The 12703-nt window shown below is 47.2% G+C and overlaps 1 protein-coding gene across 4 annotated transcripts in view; it reads right to left on the reverse strand.

The window, feature by feature from the left end:
- ADAMTS17 (ADAM metallopeptidase with thrombospondin type 1 motif 17) overlaps positions 1-12703 on the reverse strand; it is a 326270-nt gene that overhangs the window by 227899 nt on the left and 85668 nt on the right. For all 4 annotated transcript variants that reach the window (XM_032342200.1, XM_032342198.1, XM_032342199.1 and 1 more), the window contains exon 7: positions 10638-10681. In XM_032342200.1, coding sequence (XP_032198091.1) covers positions 10638-10681 — 44 coding nt within the window. The remainder of the gene's footprint in view (positions 1-10637; positions 10682-12703) is intronic.

Here is a 12703-nt window from a genome sequence, read left to right on the forward strand (position 1 = left end):
CAGAATCAGCCCAGGACTCCGACCCTCCTAACCAGAACCCAGCCCTTTCCCAACTAGGACTCAGTCTCTTCCCAGCCAAAACTCAGCCCCTTCATGATGATGGCTCAGCCGTTCCTAATCAGGACTCAGTTCCTTCTAACCAGGATTCAGCCCTTCTTTTTTTTTTTTAAAGATTTTATTTATTTATTTGACAGAGAGAAATCACAAGTAGATGGAGAGGCAGGCAGAGAGAGAGAGAGAGAGAGAGGGAAGCAGGCTCCCTGCTGAGCAGAGAGCCCGATGCGGGACTCGATCCCAGGACCCCGAGATCATGACCTGAGCCGAAGGCAGCGGCTTAACCCACTGAGCCACCCAGGCGCCCGGATTCAGCCCTTCTTAACCAGAACTTAGCCCCTCCTAACCATGGCTCAGCCCCTTCAGAACCAGGCTCAGCCCCTTCCAAACCAGGCTAAGCCCCTTCCTAACCAAGACTTAGCCCTTCCTAACCAGGACTCAGCCCTTCGCAGCTGGGACTAGCCCTTCCTAGCCAGGACTCAGCCTTTCTGGTGAAACAACAGAATCCCCTCCCCCAACAACAGCACTTGTCAGGAAATTCTGATCCAAGTTGTCTATGCCAATAATTCCAAAGGCTATTTCAATCCAAACCCTAAATAACAGCCAGGCCCAGATCTGGTGTCTGCAACAGAACAGACCCACAGGCTGGCCTGACATAACCTCCACTCCCTGTCCTGAAGCACTCCTAAGTCTCGAGCTGCATATTTGTAGAAACTGAGCTAGAAAACTCAGAGCCAACTTTCAACTTCCCTCAGGGGAGCTGGGGATTCTTCAACTTAGGGAGCTCACAAAGACCACAGGATTCTGGTAAACCGCCTGAAACATACAAGCAACAAACAAACATTCTTCCCCTTCTGCATCCGGAAGGTCACACACAACCTACCCTGTGGTTAATTCTGAGCACCAACCACAAGGCTTGAATGGGACCAACCCCAGCTTTCCACACCATGAATCCAACAGTTGAGCAGTCACTGAGAAAGCGAACTCTTGGCTCAACTGTAAAGTGATGACTTTAATGCCAGACACAGTACTTTGGCCCACAGTCCCAAAGTACAAGTGTAACACTTCACTAAGTCTCCATTGTCTGCCTGGTCCAATCCAGCTCAGGAATCCAAGCTGAAGGAGCACACTTAGCAACCAAAGAAACTTGCAGAGAGCACCCTAATCCCTACATGCATCTAAGAATATTAAAGAAGGCTCTCTAATTCAGCCCCCCAGCAAAGCTTCTTAGAATGCTCTCTCCTGTCTTCACTGTTCCCCGAACCCATCCCAATCTCTCCAGGTTCTTCTCCTCCTCCTTCCCTGCTGTGCCCTGCATACTAGCCAGGGTCCTGCAGCCCCTCGCCTCCCACCAGGCCCCCCAGGAAGGGAAGCATGAGAACCCCCTTCTCTGGGAATTGTACTTCTCTTGTCCTGACTCTTTTCCTAGAAGAAATCTCAAGAAGAAGGGGGTAGTGAATAACATTCATAACTTTGCTCTTCTGGTCATCTCGCTTAAAAAAAAAAAAAAAAAAAGCCACCAGGGTGGATCAATCCGTTAACCATCTGCCTTTGGCTCAGGTCATAACCCCAGAGTCCTGAGATTGAGCCCCACGTCGGGCTCCCTGGTCAGCAGGGAGCCTGCTTCTCCCCTGCTCCTCATCCCGCTCTCCTACTCTTTCTTTCTCTGTCTCTCTCACTCAAATAAATAAAAACATTTTAAAATTAGGGGTGCCTGGGTGGCTCAGTAGGTTAACGCATCTGCCTTCGGCTCAGGTCATGATCCCAGGGTCCTGGGATCGAGCCCCGCATTGGGCTTTCTGCTCAGCAGGGAGCCTGCTTCCTCTTCTCTCTCTGCCTGCCTCTCTGGTTACTTGTGACCTCTGTCAAATAAATAAATAAATAAATCTTTAAAAAAAATTTTTTTAAATTAAAAAATTGTAGTAAACTATATATGGCATAAAATTTACTATTTTCACCATTTTTAAGTATACGTTTCAATAGCATTAAATACAATCACATTGTGATGCAACCATCACCATCATCTATCTTGAGAGCTTTTTCATTTTTCTTTTTTTAAAAAAGACTTTCTTTATTTGAGACAGTGACAGAGTGAGTGAGAGAGCACACGCAGGAGGGGCAGCAGAGGCAGAGGGAAAAGCAAGCTCTCTGCTAACTAGGGAGCCTGATGCAGGGCTCGATCCTGGGACCCCTGGGATCATGACTCAAGCTGAAGGCAGATGCTTAACCAATCTACTCTGTCTTCATGATTTTGATTCTAGAAATCCCACATAAATTGAATCATATATTATTTGATTTTTGTGACACGCTTATTTCAGTTAGATAATGTCTTCAAGTTTTATCCATGTTATACCTTATCTCAGAAAACCCTTCATTTTTTTTTAAGATTTTTATTTATTTATTTGACAGACAGAGATCACAGGCAAGCAGAGAGAGAGGAAGGGAAGCAGGCAGAGAGCCCGATGTGGGGCTCAATCCCAAGACCCTGGGATCATAACTTGAGCCGAAGGCAGAGGCTTTAACCCACTGAGCCACCCGGGCGCCCCCAAACCCTTCATTTTTAAGGCTGAATAATACTCAGGCATATCACACACGATATTTTATCTGTTCACCATTCAGGGGGCACCTGACTCACTTCTTTGTGAATAATCCTGCTAAATACGTGAATGTACAAATATCTGTTCAAGTCCCACTTCTCTTGGGCATATGCCTAGAGAAGGAATTCCCAGATGATATTTTTATTTTTTAAGGAACCGCCATACTGTTTTTCATAGTAAATGAACCATACCTTTCCGAGAGAGGTACACAAGGGCTCTCCTTACCTCCACATCTGCACCATCACGTGTATTTTCTGGGGTTCTCTCAGGCAACAGCCATCCTAACGGGTGTGATCAATCATCGCATTTCACCCTCAGAATAACCCTGGGTAGGCTTACTCCCATTTCATAGATGAGAAAACAGAGCTGGAGATTTTAGATGACTCACGCAAGGGCAGGGGCGGAGGAGGCAGGACTTGAACCCACGTCTAGCTGCAGGGCTGATGCTCAGACCACCACACTAAGCCCGCTGTGGCCCCAGGCTGGTTCAGTGTTCACTGTGGAGGTGACGGGGCTCTTTGGGTGGTACAAGGGACCACCATGAGGGTCACACTGTAATGAAAGCAGTGTGGAAGCCCTTCTCTGATTCCCCGTTCCCACTGGACCGGCAGCACACGTGAACAGGGTCCCCTCACCCCCAGGCCAGTCCTCGGGCTCTCAACACGTGGGAAGGCACACAGGTTCCCAGAATGCATCAGGACTCACAATTATACAAAAGGCATCTCATGAAGACCTCGTTTCCTTTTTATGATTCTACCCCCACCCCGCCCTCCATTCAAGGAGGGTTTTTGGTGGTTGTTCCTAGCAAACCTAATAAATGGTCGGGACTGACTGAGAGTTGCATGCCTGGAGGAAGGGCCACACCAATAATGAGGTGAAGCACCCCACTTCATCCCCAGCTGATCCCAAAGCCCTCCTTTGGCCATGAGGAACGGAGACACAATGGAGACGGACATATCATGCCTCGGTCCATGATAAACGATGGGGGCCGGTTGTGGCCCGCCACCAAGGTCACCTCAAGTATCAGAGCCACCTGACTGGAAGGCCATCTGTTCCAGAGTCCCCTTCAAGCCACCTGAGCGCAGAACCTGGAAAGGTGCTAGTCAGCAGTCTTGGGAAAGGACACCCTCCCTAAGGCATCCGTTTTCTGAGATGAACACAGAAAGGGGCTCCAAAGCCTGCATGTGAAGGACCACAGCTGGAAACCTTGCAGGGGCCAGGCGTTCTCGCACTCAGCCCTCTTGCTTTCCAGCCCAAAAGGCAATCAAGCACGGCTCTGCGTTTTTGTTGGTCTCTGGATCGTTCCAGAATAAACAGAGCCACAATCTCCAAAGGGCTGGCAAAATCCTACCCTGTGCAAAACATACCCACGTATTTTTTACCATTTTAAAATGTATCTCGGCCATTATGTAACCTTAGACATGACCCTGGCACAGGGAAGAAGAAAAGCTGAATTTGGTCCCCCGGGGCAACTGGTTTCAGAGGGGACTTCCTGCCAAGTCCCCAGCAGAAACCTCCCGCCCTGGGTTCTTGTGTCAGCGCCAGGGCCGGCGGGCCTCGTCGGGGCGGCTCCCTTCTGGGGATCTTCCCGAAGTCTGTGAGCACAAAGGAAGCCCCTCCAGACTTCAGAGCAGAGGAAGTCCATACACCTACTACACGTTTCCACTGTACGTGCACGCAGTTGGGCATGTGTGCATGTCCAGGTATGTATATATGGATATATGTAGGTGCATGTGCATGTGCATACACACATACACACACACACACTCCTTCACCTTTTCACTCTCTCCAGTCACTATCTTTGTGTCACACACCACAGGACAGCCATACAGAGGTAAACAAGCAGGAGACCCCCCAGGGCCATCACCTGCTTTAGGCATGCAGGCTCCAACAAGGTTTTTGGAAGACCCTCTCCAACATCATTTTTGAGAACCTACTCTAAACCTACATGGGAAGCTGGACAGGGGAGGGAAGAAGTCAGCCTCCTGAAGTACCTCCTATTTAGCTTTCCCAGATAATTTCTGTTGGCTGAGAAATCCAAGCTAAATTTGCAGTGAGCAAAGCCCTCACATTAACAGAATGCAACTTTGCTAACTCTCTTAAGGGCATGGCCAATTTTTTTCTTTTTTAATCATATGAGGAGGAAGGCAGCACTGGCCCAGAGAATCTGAATCCCTGATTGCTAGATGCATGCCTATTTGATTTACAAAATTGAAGCCTTTCATAAAACCTCACACACACACACACACACACACACACACACACACATCACAAATCATGGTCAGGAGCCTAACTATAAATACTGATCTAACCCCTGAAAACAATGAACTTGCTGAAGACCTCAGGTCATCTGATTCGGGACAACTAATATATCATTGATAGTTAAGCCTTCTCTTCTGGAAGCCTCTCAGGGTAGACACAAGGGACACAGTGTGGGTCAGCCTGACAGTAGGGCATCATGAGGTGGGGTTAGAAGGAAGACACATCAGACCTTGTTCCCTCAGTGGAGTAATTGTCCTTCGGGGACAGACATCTGAGACTACTTCCGACAAACAATTCCGAAGCAAAACTGAACCCTGACTTCTATGAGGTCAGAAGGAATAACGAAATAAAGCAAACAAACCCACAGGAAAGCTCTTGGAAGCAAACCCGAAGCTTGGCCTTACTCGTAAAACTTTTTTATTTTTATCTCAAAATTTTTATCTCAAACTTTTTTATTTTTATCTCATTTTTATCCAGCTGCATTCAGCACACAGAACCTTTGACGCCTCTACCATTCAAAACTGCCCTCACCAAGTGAAGACTTAGCAACACCAGAGAAATGCAATAAATAAATAAATAAATAAAATGTACACTCTGAAGGACATTCCATAAAGTTTTTCAGCTTTTCAGCCTCAGCACTAGGACTGGACCAACCAAAGGTCCTCCAGGGTGATGAATGTGGGGGGGATAAAGGACAGCCAGAGGGATGCATTTTGATGTTTTTTTAATACACACACAGTGGCAAGACATTCTTGCTGAAGCCCTGAGACATGACACAGTTCAGAACATCTCCTCCTTGACACTTTTATTTAATAAAAACCCAACGGGGCAGTGTTTCGACACTAAGCCCCACTCACCCTCGTCTCTCACTGGTTTCCCAGCAAATGTTCCTTCCGTGGTCTCACGGAGGCTGCCCTGAAACAGACTTCCAAAGCAGATACCTCATTCCCCAAAACCTTCATCCTGTGGGTGATGGTCCTTCTTGGACTTCCTCCCTCCCAGACAGACCCGCTCTGTGGAGGTCAGTGGCCATATCCATGAAGCCCCCGCTGGGCTGCCCCAACGTCTCAAGGAACTCAGTGCCAGCACTGTGGGCCACACAGGGACAGCCATGGGGACCTCTGTCCAAACAGCAGGGTCCCAGTGTGTGGACCAGTCTCAGAGCCCCTCAGTGGTATCTCCCTGGTCTCATATATTCAACATTTCACGAGGCCGCTGAGCACGTCCATTGTCTTTAGTGCAGGATTATCATGTATCCCATCCCTTGTCTTGGCAGCAGTAGGGGAAAGGAGGTTTTGCCATTAATTAAAAAAATGAGAGCAAGGAAGGAAAAACACTAATGCCAACAATTAGAACTAAATTTGTGAAGCTTGAATAAGGTTGTTGTCCGGGAAAAAAAAAAAAAAAATCACCACAGCTCAGTTTACAGCTGAGGCAAGAACCAGGACAAACGCCACGTAACTCAGATGTGTCTGGTCATCCAGGCTGCTCAGGCACCACCTGCAGATGCCCAGAGGCATGTGTGCTGGGAAGCGGAATGTGAAGTGCCAACAGAGGCTTTCAGAGGTCTCACCGCTTCACACTCCTTCTTACTTAGGACAGCTTTTTCCTCGGGATGAAGCAATTCAACAGAGAAAAAGCCCACAACCCCACAAAGGCAAGGTTTTAAATGTACAAAGTAGGGACCATCCAGTGAGGGGGCAGCTGTTTCTCTTAGCGATGAAGCTGTTTTTCTAGAACCTTCTGCCGTAAGCGTTTCCTTTTCTCCCTGTACGTGTCTTCCTACAAGGTGGAGATCAGCAGGACCCCTGTGCTGCCATCCCTTCTCTTTCCACAGTGGCCCAAACTGGCAGAGCTGGGAGGAAGGGTCCATCAGGTATGACTGTTTTAAAAGCGTGTTCACTCATCTGCGCAGGCCAGCTCCAAGCCAGGGAAGTGGGGCTTGATGAGGCCACTCCCCCTCAGGGGTCAAGACCACTTCAGAGTTAGGGCCAGGGAAGCTCTCCTTGCCTATGTCAGGAGGACACCGGTAAGATGCACAGATAGTAAGCTGCAGACACATGGATTTCTCATATTTCAATCTTCATGAAAATCAGGGATGCAGTGGACATTGGTGGTCCTGGATTGTCTGGCATCCATCCTTCCCCCTGGCTAAAGCACACTGACTGCCCTCTGGAGAACTCCTTCCCGTGTTATTGCCCCCCGGTGAAAGCCCAAAGAGCCAGAGCCTCCTTACCCCCATACAGATGGGTTGAGAAGTTGCAGATCACGTGACCTAGGGCATGACCAGGAGCTGGTGACAAGCAGATGGAGGCCATTCCCCACTGGCCCCACCACTGACCTCAGCATGGCATCTACGGCTTCCCCTTCCAGGGCTGCCTGGGGTGCTGTGTTCCAACCAGATCTTGCACCTGCATGGGCAGCCCGCCTCCGGTAAATGCCCTTTATGCCTGTTCCTCACAATCAGGATCCTGGTCTGCTGAAATGGGCGCATGCAGACTGAGCAGGAAAAGTATTTTTTAACAGAGCCCCAAACTCCACTAGCTACCTGGGGGTTCTCCGCATGAATCATTTGAATTTCACTCTGAAATCTATTTTAAGCTGCTTTTTAAGACAGTAGTTAAAATGTTTACACCAGGAGCACCTGGGTGGCTCAGCAGGTTAAGGTACTGCCTTGGGCTCAGGTCATGATCCTGGAATGCCAGGATGCGGTCCTACATCGGGCTCCCTGCTCAGCAGAGTCTGGTTCTCCCTTTGACCTTCCCCATCTCATGCTGTCTCTCTCTCAAATAAATAAAGAAAATCTTTTTTTTTTTTTTTTTTTAAGTTAGTAAGAGCACATTACCTTTGGGGGAATAGTGGCTGGGAGGGGGCATAAGATAACCTTTGAGGGGGCTGATGACATTCCATACCTTAATCTGAGCAGTGGTTTTGAGGACACAGGCATATGACTGTACCACGGTGTGGATGTGCTTAATGTCACTCAACTACACACTTAAAAATGGCTAGGATTTTATATATAAATTTTATGTTATATATATTTACTACCACCTAAAAAATAGGTTAAAAGAGAATTCAAAATGTTGCTTTAGAACTATTTCAATAGGGGTACCTGGGTGCCTCAGTGGGTTAAAGCCTCTGCCTTCAGCTCAGGTCATGATCTTGGGGTCCCGGGATTGAGCCCCGCATCGGGCTCTCTGCGAGGGGAGAGCCTGAATCCCCCCCTCTCTGCCTGCCTCTCTGTCTACTTGTGATCTCTGTCAAATAATTAAAATCTTTTTTAAAAAAAATTTCAATAAATATAACTAAAAAAAAAAAAAAGCACAGGTATAAATTAAAAATCCACCAAGACTGGTACCCTTTGCTGTATGAACATAAGTTTATACCCGAATCAAACGAAGAAAGCAAACACAAAACACTATTATGTGCCAAATTACAAAACACCAGCAATCCCCAAGCTTCCCTGGTTTCTCAAGGTGCCACATTTTCCCATTTTCTGTAAAACCAAGGGCACAGCCCCTCCTGCTAGAGCCTGACCCTGAGATCTGAAGGCAGCTGTTCAAAATCTCTTAGCACTGGCAACCGCATACCTATGTGATTCAGATTATTTTTCCATTCTGTGGAATCAAAACAAATACAAAAATAAATTGGATGCTGGAATGACAAAATTACAGACTTGGAATACAGATACATGGTAGCCAGTGGTTAGGGAAAGGAAAGGGGGGAGGGAGAAAAAGGAGATTTACAGGAGCGGCCCGAGTGAGCTGTTTGGAGGTGATGGGCCAGTTCTGCTCCCGACTGTGTTGGTGGCTGGATGAATTTACATACATAATAAAATGGCATAGAACTATATGTAAAAACACACCCCCAAACGGGATTCATGCAAAAACCCCTGAAACCTGAGTAGAATCTGTAGCCAAGCTCACTGTACTGTGCCAATCAATTTCCTGGTTTGGAAATAAACTACGGTTACATAAGTTGCAACCGTGGGAGAAAAGCAGGGTGATAGGTACAAAAGACTTAGCTCTGAATTTCTTTGGCAACTTTCAACGATTCTGTAATTATTACAAAATAAAAGGTTAAAAAAATTACAGAAACAAATTGGATGAGACTGCTGTAAGTCTGCCATAACCCCAGCTTTCAAATTTTTCTCTTCATGGAATCACTGTTGTTCTTACAAACTGACTTGATAATAAGTACAAATAAATTATGGCATGTTAAAACAAAAGCACTATGTAAGTTTTGTTTTGTTTTTTTCCCCAGAGGAAGGGATTCATTTCCTTTGTAGAAGCTGAACATCACTGACGTATTGGAAAAGAGGATGCAATAAAGAAGTACGAGAGGGGCGCCTGGGTGGCTCAGTGGGTTAAGCCGCTGCCTTCAGCTCAGGTCATGATCCCAGGGTCCTGGGATCGAGCCCCACATCGGGCTCTCTGCTCTGCAGGGAGCTTGCTTTCTCCTCTCTCTCTCTGCCTGCCTCTCTGCCTACTTTGATCTCTGTCTGTCAAATAAATAAATAAAATTTATTAAAAAAAAAAGAAGAAGAAGTATGAGACAGGGCTGGTTCAACCTTGTGCTAAGTGGCTGTCACAGAAAGAATGATTACAGCTGGTCCATGCAATTAAAAGATTTTATGGAGGAAACAGAGACACACACACACACACACACACACACCTGGGAGGTCATGCAAGGACACCAGCAGTGTGCAAAGTGTCAAATGAGTAGTGTTATGGACTGAATGGTGCCCTCCTCTCCCTGAAATTCATATGTTGCGGCGCTAACCTCCGATGTAAATGTATTTGGAGACAGGGCACTTAAAACTGTGCTAGGACTCCCTAGGAAGCACAGGTTTTTAAACATTTGAATCCCACGATAGTATGTATCTATCAATCCTATGCTGTTTACCAACAATTCTAAGCATGTCACATTCAGCACATTCAGCACATTCTTGCTCTCGGTGGCTCTCATGGAAAATAAAGGTGTGTGCCCCAGCAGTCAAAATTGGAAACTGTCTTGATGTTTCCTTTGTGAAGCAAGCACCCTCTTCCTATGGCTCAAAAACTGGATCCAAGTGGAAACCTATGAGCTGTCAAGAACAAGCCACATACCAAGAAGGATAGAAGAGAAGGGAAGATGGCAAACGGAAAAGCTGGGGGAGGGAGTGAAGGTAGAAGAGGGAGGGAAGGGGGAGAAGGAAAACGTTTCTTGCCGTGATGTGTGTTGGTTTTAGGACCTTGTAACCAGAAAGCAATAGCCTGGTGTCCAGCCTGGTGGAGGAGGCTAGCCTCACACCCACACAGTCCCACTTTACTGCTTAGGCCTTTGCCACATGCCACATGCATGAGAGACAACCGGGAAGCTCATGACAACAGTGTAAAGTCATGGGGTCCCTGCCTATAAGAGAGACCAAGAGGCTCAGAGCCAAGCGTGCCCCCAACCACGGTCCCCTTGAGGCAACCTGGAGGTACCTCCCGTAGCTTCACTTTTCCTGTCTTCCTTATTCAGCATCTGTCTTGATGCCTTCTGCCCTGAGCAACCTCCACACTTCTCAGGAACAAAAGAGGAAGTCAAATGAAGTCACAGAACCAATTTACAAGAAAAGAGGCAACAGGAAAGGCAGGGTCTGTCTGAGGAGAGCTCCTCCAGGCTGGAAATGTTACCAGGTTTCCAGATTATCATGGGGTTCAGCAGCCCCCTAAGTGATTATTCTGCTTCTAAACTTACCAACGGTGTCACACGGTTCGTCTTTGTGTACGCAGAAATCTGTCCTAAAGAAAACAAAAACACACAAAACACAAAGACAGACATGGTCAGGTGTATGCAGTAGCCCCCAAGGATGGGAGAAGAAATCACTGTCCGCTAAGCTTGACTGGTCGTCCTGCCCATAGCAATGCTAGCCATTGGCCAAGAGTAACCCATGCATGATGTTCCCAACTGGTAGGCCCAGTTACCCCACCAAAAGTACTCTACCTAACACCTGGTTGCTGGGAGGTCTCCCTCCAACAACTGTGGAAGTTCTGGAAAAAGAGGTTTGCAAGTCGTGTGTCAGAGACAATCCTTCTTCAGGATCATCAAACTATGGTGACTTCCCCAAGCGACTCTACTTAGGTGGCGACTGGCTTTAGATGCTGAAGTGGTTATGTAGCACTTCCATGAAAAGACAACGGAAAGCGATTTCTTCAAGTTATATCCTTTAAAGCTTCCCAGGATCCCCTGGGGCGTGTGGCTATGTGGGAAGAGCAAATTTGCTCAAAAGCTCATCCAGCCCCAGGGGTTCACTATGGCCTCTAGCTACTCATGTTTGGAACAATGGGTCTGGGTCCTTCTTTACCAAAACCAGAGCATTCCCACAGTTAGGGGCTGACCTGATCACTGGTTGCCTGGGACCCAGCAAGGAGAGCAGTCGCCTGGTCTCCCCACCTCCCGACCCCAGGGCCCCATGTTCGCCTTCTCAAGGGGGTAGGGGGATGCTGACAAAAAAATGCCCACTCCCTTAAACTCCTTCAGGTTTAAAAGGTGTGTTCTGAAGCCACTCTCTCTCATTTTAAAGTTCTTCTGGGAAGGAAGATGGGGCCAGCCAGACAAGGTGGGCACTAAGCCAAGTTGTGAAAGAAAGTGGCAGGTCCAGTTGGGCCACCTTTCCCCTTTCAGACACCCTGGCATCAGTGTCCTCAATTCCTTTGTCAAAAGCTCTTCTCAGGGAAAGATCTGACCTGCCATTCACAGTGGGCCCAATGACAGAGAAGGCAGTGTGTCAGTGTCCTAACCTAAGTCTGTAAGGTCACCTTCCCTCTGCCTCTGCATCAGTCCCTCTGAGACACAGCATGTTCTGTGTATTTACCCCCAAACAGTGACCCAGTGACCTCCTGTGGAAATGGAGCAGAGCCTGTGTTCCCAACTCTGGCTTTGCCTTGGGCTCACCTGAGGTGAGGTCTGTCAAAGGTTCCACCTCCGACTCAGACCCACAGATTCTCCTTGGGGTCCTGCTCTACAGAACCAGATATACTGGGCAGCCTATGAGCGCAGAGGAGAGGAGGGGTCAGCTTTGAACCCGTGGCCCCGAAACTGGTCAGAGAAACACCGAGGAGAAGCTGGGGCCAATACTGTCAGCAGCTCACACAGCTTCTGCTCACTGCAAGTTTCTAATTTTTTTCCTGACAAACCTCTATGTTTGACAATCAATTTGAAAATCATTTTAACAAAGGGAAAAAGGAAACCTTCAAGAATCCCACATTTTGCAGGAAAAAAAAAAAAAAAAGAACGCTACATTTGTCACAATCCCACTCTAAAACCACAGGAACTTGCACAGGAAGGGAGGTGGGATAACCACAGGAGCCATAAAAGGAAGCCTTGATATTTTTCTGTCAAAGTTGACCTTTTAGTATTTCTGTATCCTTTGGGTAAATACCCAGGAGTGAGAATACAAAAACACTAATCCAAAGGGATACATGCACCCCTATCTTTAAAGCAGCACTGTTTACAATAGCCAACATATGGCGCAGCCCAAGTGTCTATTGATAGACAAAGGGATAAAGATGTGCTGTGTATATATACAACACAGTATCACTTAGCCATCAAAAAGAATGAAATCTTGTTATTTGCAATGATGTGGATGGAGCTAGAGAGGATAATGCTAAGTAAAGTAAGCCAGTCAGGGAAAGACAGATACTACAGGATCCCACTTATTCATGGAATTTAAGAAACAAACAAAAAAATGAGCAAAGGGAAAAAGACAAACCAAGAAACAGACTCTTGACTAGAGAGAACTGATGGTTATCAAAGGGGAGGTA

The sequence above is a fragment of the Mustela erminea genome, chromosome 5 (genome assembly GCF_009829155.1).
Source record: "Mustela erminea isolate mMusErm1 chromosome 5, mMusErm1.Pri, whole genome shotgun sequence".
Lineage (NCBI taxonomy): Eukaryota > Metazoa > Chordata > Mammalia > Carnivora > Mustelidae > Mustela > Mustela erminea.